Source organism: Magallana gigas, chromosome 3 (assembly GCF_963853765.1).
Source record: "Magallana gigas chromosome 3, xbMagGiga1.1, whole genome shotgun sequence".
Classification (NCBI taxonomy): domain Eukaryota; kingdom Metazoa; phylum Mollusca; class Bivalvia; order Ostreida; family Ostreidae; genus Magallana; species Magallana gigas.
In genome coordinates this window covers 21,931,435-21,940,000 of record NC_088855.1, presented here as the reverse complement: position 1 = coordinate 21,940,000, position 8,566 = coordinate 21,931,435, and the positions used below count along the sequence as shown (strand labels likewise).

At 33.2% G+C, this 8,566-nt stretch overlaps 1 protein-coding gene across 1 annotated transcript in view; it reads right to left on the bottom strand.

The window, feature by feature from the left end:
• Positions 1-4,281, bottom strand: part of LOC105335928 (ADP-ribosyl-[dinitrogen reductase] glycohydrolase) — an 8,839-nt gene extending 4,558 nt beyond the window's left edge. The window contains exons 1-6 of the mRNA XM_011440070.4: positions 4,086-4,281; positions 2,773-2,883; positions 1,944-2,093; positions 1,506-1,649; positions 912-1,066; positions 539-692 (exon numbers count right to left, since the gene is read on the bottom strand). Coding sequence (XP_011438372.2) covers positions 539-692; positions 912-1,066; positions 1,506-1,649; positions 1,944-2,093; positions 2,773-2,883; positions 4,086-4,100 — 729 coding nt within the window. The 5' untranslated portion in view covers positions 4,101-4,281. The remainder of the gene's footprint in view (positions 1-538; positions 693-911; positions 1,067-1,505; positions 1,650-1,943; positions 2,094-2,772; positions 2,884-4,085) is intronic.
• Between the last annotated feature and the right edge of the window lie 4,285 nt (positions 4,282-8,566).

The window sequence follows — 8,566 nt, the reverse complement described above, 5'->3', positions numbered from 1 at the left end:
TAACATTCTGTATCATATATGTACACGCTTGTCAATTTTTCTCAGTTTAATATCCGGGGACTTCAGTGGAATAGTGTTGCAAGGGACTAGCTCCGTGAATTTTTCTAATGTCAGTTTTATTCTATGTCTTTTCTCTAAATATACAATGCAACTGTTTTATACAGCAATTTCTAGAACCAGGACTATTTATTAAGTAATAAAAATGTACTAAACGTATTTGATATCAACATTTATTTTTTGCTTATCATTTCAGATATTATTCTTCATCAAACAATGCTCTGCCTTATTCCATTTTCTCAAGACAATAATACGTTTATAATGGTATATGTACATGTAACTTATCTACATACGTCATGGATAGACAATATTATTGGGTTTTGTCTAATAAGGAGCTAAGGTTTACTTATAAAATTACACGAGGTAATTCCATTCTAAAATAACAGCTACTTTTCACTATCCCTTTATCTCTCTTACAATACAAAGGCCAGTTATATCTAGGGGTTACTCAACGCAAAAAATGATAATAAATCAATCTTACCTGTTCCTCAATTTCTATGTTTTTAACAGCAATGTCACAAGTGTCCTTGATAATTTGGTCAACCTTGTAATGGCCTGTCCTGTCCACATGTTTTTCATTTCTCTGTAACTTCATTGCTATGGCAACAGACAAGGCTACGGCTGATGCCTGACATCTTTGAATGAAATACAAGAAACCAGGCTTTGGCCATGTTGCGCTTTGATTACATAAAATTTTTGAATTATGAACAATTAGAACATAAGCTCTAAATTAACTAAAACTGACCAAAAGGAACTAAAGCTTCTTTGTGCCTCTTTTGTAACCTTGAACTTAGGCAGTGACCTCAGATCGTGTTTATCATGTTCATCATGTCAAATGATGAGCTCTAATATACCTGTGATCATGGTGTGTTACTCTGGCTATGTCAGAAGCATTTTTAGCTACTTCCTCTAAATTCTGAAACCTATGGGTGCCTACAACACAAGTTCTCATGACCGCACCGTTAGGGGCAACTTTGCATTGGCTCTCCCTCCAAACAAGTTCAGCGCACTAAAACAGTGAACAAAATAATCTCTTTCTAAAGTTTGCACTAATGAAGAATGAATAAAACTAGATGGAGCATCCAAGTGCTGCATACTGAAAGTTCTATTATCAGCTTGCACTATGTGCACTTGTAAAAAACTGTTTTGGGGCTTTTAGATAATATGCAATTAAAAAGTATGTTACGTAGCAGGTTATAACTTATTGCAGTGTGCTAATTTTTTTTCCGGTTCCGTTGTTAACATCACACTTCCAAATTGAAGGCAGTAAATTAGCAATTATTTTAGTTAAATAGTGGAAATTGAAAAAAATTTACAGTCTTTAAAATTTGGTTTACCTGAAATCCTGAAGAATTGCAAAGAATAAGAAAAAAATGGTGTTGTATTCCCCCTAATTGGGCTTTATATCCCTGACGCCAGAGGTATCGAAAACATAACTGTATACTCACTGCGTGTGGATCGTCCTCGTAGTTTTTCTGATGAAGGACAGCACCTGTAGTTCGACCAAGCCCTAAACCCCCAACGTCCCCCAGCTCTGGAATACCGTGTGTCATCCAGTTCTTGATCCTACGAGCAATGTCTTTATAGTCTACCTGCAGACAATTGATGCCGACTCATAATTTACCAACAAAATTTATCAATTTAGAGGGCTTTATAGGGGGCTGGTTTTCGGGGTTTTTTTTGGTTGATGTTGTTAATTGTCAGTAATATACCACCAAAGGAGGAAAAATGAGGCTTTAACTTTTTGTTTTTTGTGAAAGACGACAGATTTAGGGGTATTGTAAGATTTTAACACTTTATTGAAACATGTGAAAGACATTCGCCCCTCTATCAAGTGAACGTACGTTATAGACAGACAACTGACTATGAAGCATTAGACAACATACCTTCCCTTTGTTATCAGTGATAGACATAAGAATCATCAGCATTTGGTCAGAATCATCGGTCCAGTCTCCCTCTTTCCATTTATTCCTGTGAACATCGCACAAAATAGCCTTGTGCTTGAACTCCAAATTATTCTTCACTTCCTTATAATACTATTTTTTAAACAAAATAGAAAATAGAAACACGTTTTCACAATGTTTTCTTATTCTACAGTAACACTGCTGAGTTCAAGTCAAGCTGATACAACATATCAGAGATATATTTAAGTACAAGTTTATATATATATAACCAAAGGGCTATATTGCTCACCTGAACAACGATACTCAATTAGTTCTCAAACTAGCTTTGAGGTTTGATTAATCATTTGTTGCATGTTCAATTTTGACAAAATATAAATTCATAAAGTTGACTGATTAGGTCTTTTCCTCATCTGGGCATTAATAGTTTGAATAAATCTACACAAGAAAATTTATTCATATGAACCAAACTGCAGTGATTAAATAAATTTTGGAAACATTAATTTTTTCTCCCGGATCTTCCATTTGAACAGAATTAAAAGCTACTGATCTTAAATTAATTTGATTCGAGTTTGGTTAAAATAAGTCTAATGGTTCTCATGATATTTAAGGAGAAGTTCAAAATGTAAAAATTAAAGGATAATGACAGCAGGTGATTCACAAAATGATTTTTTGATCAAGTAAAGAAGACCACAAAGACTCGTCAATTTTCAAAGTTATTTATTCTCTGTTATATGTTAAAGAAAAAGAAAAGTGGATGTTTCTTGTCAACATGACTTTTTCGCTCAATGCAGTTTGAAGATGTTGAACATACAGTTTTAGCTTCCTTCTTGGTCAGAAATTCTGTCAACAGTCCATTAGCGTCACCTATACACTGTCCATAAAGAACAGCTTTAATCTGATTCTGTTCTTTTTGGCTCAAAACCTACAAAATATATAATGATATTCATTCAAATATACAATTCAGATGAATAAGAAATGTGTAGCATTTTCGATGATTTTAAATGCTGGCCCAAAACAACTAATGTGCAACTGATCTGTATCTATCATCATAACATTAACTAACGGAATAGTATTAGGACGGCAGAGGTATTTTTTTTTATTAATTTGTTTTAACATACATGTATTTTAATTAATTATATATTCTAATTAATTAATTATTAAATCAATTATGATTTGAAGAATCTTTTCCCCGTACTTTACGTCTTTAAAGGAATTATGTAGAAAATTTAACAGTTTCTTGACATTCTATGTTAAATCATGGGAAAATTAGCCCCGATGCCTGTATTCAATTTGACATCATTTTAAAGAGTAGGTCAAGAGCTTGTTAATTTCGTTTTAGGAGAGACTGTAGGCATTCTAGATACTATTCAATACTTAAAAATGGACAAATCTCCGAAATGTGTTACTTAATTACTTCATATTCCATTGAAAATGGCACTTAAAACATGATTGATTTTTCAATGTATTTACCACAAATTTAAGCCCCGATACACCCTATCAAAAAGAGCCGCTATTATGAATCATCATAGAAAAAATTTAAATCTTGAATTTGATAAACCTATAGGCACCTTTCATTTACTAGATCTGGACCTTAAAGGGTCATGGTCACGATTTTGGTAAAATTCTGTTTTATGTTTTTTTTATTTACTTTGCTTTAGAAATGCATTTTTAATGATCAAATAGAATTTGAGAGTCATTCGTAGAGTTATAAGCAAGATACAGGGCTCACAATTCTTGGTCATATCAACAAGGTTCGTGCCCTGTTTTTGTTTACATAGGTTCAATATACCAGTAAAAAATCTTAATCCAGCTTATTTGTCTATCTTTTTATTTATTTTAAGCATAGATAAACAGTTCCTAGCGTTTACCACATTCGCTTTAGGTTTAAAATTGAAATTTTTACTTCAACGTTCAAAATGTAAACAAACGCTTTGTTTACATAGCGAAGAATTTCAAGCTCTGTAACTTGCTTATAACTCAACAAATGACACTCAAATATCGGCTGCCCTTTAAAAATGCCTTTCTGAAGCATTGTAAATATTAAAATCGGAAAAATAATTTTTGACCAAAATCGTGACCATGCCCCTTTAAGTTCATTTATACATCAATATCAAAGAGGCTTACCACGCCTGACGACATCCTTTTAGTGTTCTTCTTCTGGCTTAGCGACCCCTACCAGCCTACGATGCGACTGGCAAGCTGAAAAAGGCTATTCACGGCAGGTTACATAACACCGGTAGAGTTTTTTAATAACTTGCTGGATTGCTCAATAGGATATACAATTTGATCAGTCAGGTATCACATTAGATCTGAATCTAGATTATGTGGTTGTGTAAATTTTAACGAATAAACATGCTATTCTATCTAACCATGAACCAGTTTTCGTGCTTTGTGTCCAAACACCCTACTGTTAGAATGATGATATTATATAAATAATGCCTGTTTGGGAGGGTAAGAGTTTAAAATTACACCCCGACAAAACAAACCATTGTCAACCGACGCGAACAGTTAAAATTGACACCCCGAGGAAACCATTGTCAACCGACGCGAAACGGAGGTTGACACTGGTTTTTGAGGGGTGTCGATTTCAACTGCTATCCTCCCAAACAGGCACTATTTATTTTATTATACTGAATGTCTTAATTTTAGAGAATATTTTTACTTCTTTTATATAGAAATGACGTGAATTCTACGGCGAACCATACGCGCATAATTTACGCGCATGTAACAATTCGTTGTGTTACCCGTTGCTAAGTGTGTTGCTAACGCTGAGGGTAATAGAACGGATTATCAACTGCGTCTAAACCAATCAGATTTCAGTATTTAACATGAAAGCATAATAAAACGAATTATTAACTGCGTCTAAACCAATCAGATTTCAGTATTTAACATGAAAGTATAATAAAGCTATATAACTAATATATGAAAAGGGCTTTACGGTTTGGTCAGCCAGGTATCACATTAAGTCTACATGTAAATCTCAAATTAGGTCTCATCTCAATGCATTTAAAAACTCGGATATGACATCAATAAGGTGAGCTATATCTACATGTAGTAGACTTGTGAAATTTTTGAGAACTTCTTCGTTGGATATATTTTTTTTAATTTTTCCAATATTTTTGCAATAGTTTGAACTAATAAACTAGTCATAGCATGAATACTTTTAGTGCTGTGTGCCATTAAAGATTTTTTTATAGGAAAAAATTCCACTTTTCAAGCTTATATATGTGCTTGAAAAGTAAAACTCCTTTTTAGACGGTGGCTATAAATAGCCACGGTCTATTGCTACGGTCCTGACCGGAAGAGTATTTCTCACGGGGACCCTAGCGGATAACGAACGATAACTCTGTTAGGTATGCAGTGTTACACGCAATGTTTTATCTATGTGTCGATTTCAGTATGATAACTAATTTTAATCATATCAGATATTTTAAGCATTATAGCTACTAATCATTTTGTACATATATTTAAATAATTTATGAAATTGTGTTTTATTTTAAATGAGCTGTTACCCTGTCTGCTTACGCGGTATCGATAATTTATGCACCAACTGCCAGTTGTGACGTTAAACTCTGTATCAGGACTGCATAAACTATATCACTGCGATAATTGGCTAAGAGATCTCACAATAATCGCTTCTTGTTTTTTTTTATGATGTAAACAATTGTCAGAAACACACACAATTTAAAAAGGTTTGCCATTTCATATTTCAGCAAGTATGCTTCATCGATAAATTCATTCATTTTCAACGCATTAATTTTAGTTGAGGAAGAAAATTTATTTTTTAGTAGCTTATTCTAAAGAATTCACAACAGATACTGATAATGAATTATCAGATAAATTACATTTTATTGAACTTCAACCGATCAATGGCACACTTTCTTCTACAAGTGTTGATGTGTTTTTTAACAAACAAAAAACTTGAAATTTATGATACAAATGTGTTTAATTTTGGACTATCCTATGATTTACCTTATTTTGTAACCCACTCAGTCTGTAGGAACATTAATATTATTACAGGCACCTCAATATTCATCAGACAATATTTACTACTGATGTCGACGCTTTACTTGCTGCTGACTTTCTCTCAAACACGCTAATCGAAAATTCACGTGCAAATCAAGTCGCCATTTTACATGTACATGTATAAACAAACAACATTTTACGATGTTTTAAAGATTTTCAGTTCAGATTTTTGTAAGCAAATAAGGGATTAAAGACATGCTGTAAAACGTCTTGTGGATTTCACGGCGTATCAGCTCGTGTATCTCTAATTTGCAGCAAACGCTAGCTTTTTTTGTGAGAAAAAACAATCGGTTAAACTCATGCAATATTCCATATACATATATGGTACATTGTGAACGGTAATGTAAGATATAATAATTTTGTTCAATTAACAGTTTCTGACGAATTTTTCACACTAAACTGAAATAACGCAATTTGATGAGCGAAGTACAATCTGTGACTTTAATCCATATGCACCCGTCTCTGCTATTAGAGAACCTTTTCTTTGGTTTTGGGGGATTTTTTCGCAAACAGATAACATTATTTACACATGTACGTAAATATCACCCCTTGTGTTCTCAAATAATTTTTAACTTGCGAGTACAACTCTATTATGAGCTTTCTTCGACATTTGTTTCCATTTACAAATAGGCAGGCCTATATAAATGCGCCAGTTTGTTGCGACTCGCAATCGAAATAAGTGTCATCACTCAACGAAATCTACATCGGCCGTAGAGTATACATCCATGCTATATTTGCGATAAATAATTAAACATGAAGGTAAAAAATGTGCTTCATAGATGACTGTAGTATTCTGCTGAGCTACAGAACTATAGCTTTCCGGAAATATTGCCGGGATTTGCGGACCGTAGATCTATTGTATAGACTATAATACATGCAAAGAATAAAATGAAATTTATATACACAGCTGTACAGTCAGAAAAACATGCGTTTAACTTGGATTTTGTTTGTTTGGTGTTTTTAAAAACTAATTTTGAATAATTAATCTATATTTCTTGTAAGTTTACTAGAAAAGTTTAATGTTGCAAGTAAATTATGCGTGTTAAAGTGTTCTGAGAAGCGATAAAATATACATGTGACTTTCCCAAATTCATTCAAATGATTTGAATAAATCTATAGCTAAATACAATTAGACAAATGTACTTTAAAACGTTGATTAATGAAACTGAATATTGTATGATATTTTTTTCTCAAATTTTTATTCACTTTCGTTGTGAGCAAATGGAAATAATCCACTACAGTCGAAGATAAAATATTGATTGACTCTTCTGTTTCACGATGACGTGCATTCCAAAAGCAATACCAGTTTTATCAAACAGGTTCTTGCAAACCATTCCGTTTTCTGTACACCTAAATGTATAACTGACTATGAGGACAAAAGCAAGTGTGATAGTCCACAAGCAAGTGTGATGATGCAATAGTTAGTAATAACCTGATAAGTATTTTATCATACTAAAGCTTTATTTGTTCTCGTTACTTTGAGAAATCTACAATATCTTTAAAGCACAAAAGTCCAATCCACACTTTTCAAAAGTCAAAGACCCAAAGGTCAAAAGGGAAAAAAACAAAATTCCTCTTCTTTATACAATGAAATAGTTTGGCGTACTGTGATGAAATCGCTTTGGATTTGATTTATTCATTCAATATGTGGTGGCAACCCACATATTTAATGAGTCATTCTGGGGCAATCAAAATACATTTGTGTAGTACATGTATTACCGAAAACGGAGTTTTAATATCAACTGATATAGATACAAACATATAGATACAAACAAATAGATACAAACTTCTATACTACAAAGGCTACTGTGATAAAGCTATGGATTTTCCCCAAAAGATGACGATAAAGAGACACAACATTTGTAAAGTGTGGATTGTGAACACAACTACGATTTCCACAGAATTATCCATGTAAGTAACTGGCACGACAAGTTGTGCTAGTATGAGACGATGGCTGTGGATTTTCGACAACAATAATTTACATACATGTAATATGCCACTTTCAAACAGCGTCACCGTCTAACAGTACTTTCAGTACTTTGATTGTTTTATCAAACTGTCCTTTGAAATACAATTTTGAATGAAATATTTGACACAACTTATTCTGTACAGAACTGATGTAAACAGTTCTTTACAGTGCTATCCAGAGGAACAGTCTTTTTAAAAGACTTTTATATAAATGTATTAACCAACAACAGAAAAGAGTGTTAACTTTGTACAATAAGAATGGGTTGAATGTATATCATATGGTTATTCACTGGCTATATATGAGGACGATGTTCCCCGAGACAGCAACTTTGCCCTAATCGAATGCTGTCAGTGTTTGGACTGGTGGCCTAGAAACTACGCTATGTTGTAAGCTAACTAGCCAACAAACTCTCAGCTCAAAGAAGAGGTGACGATCTAAAAACCCTTAAGCAGCCCATATCAGGAGTTCATTGAAGTACTGTACTGCATAAGAGTATATAAAATTTTGGTCAGCAGTGGTAAACTCTCTATTTTGATGTATGAAGGACCTTACATTACAACGTCATAGATCTTTACAAGGGTCAATTTTGCCAACTTTACCTCTTTTTTTT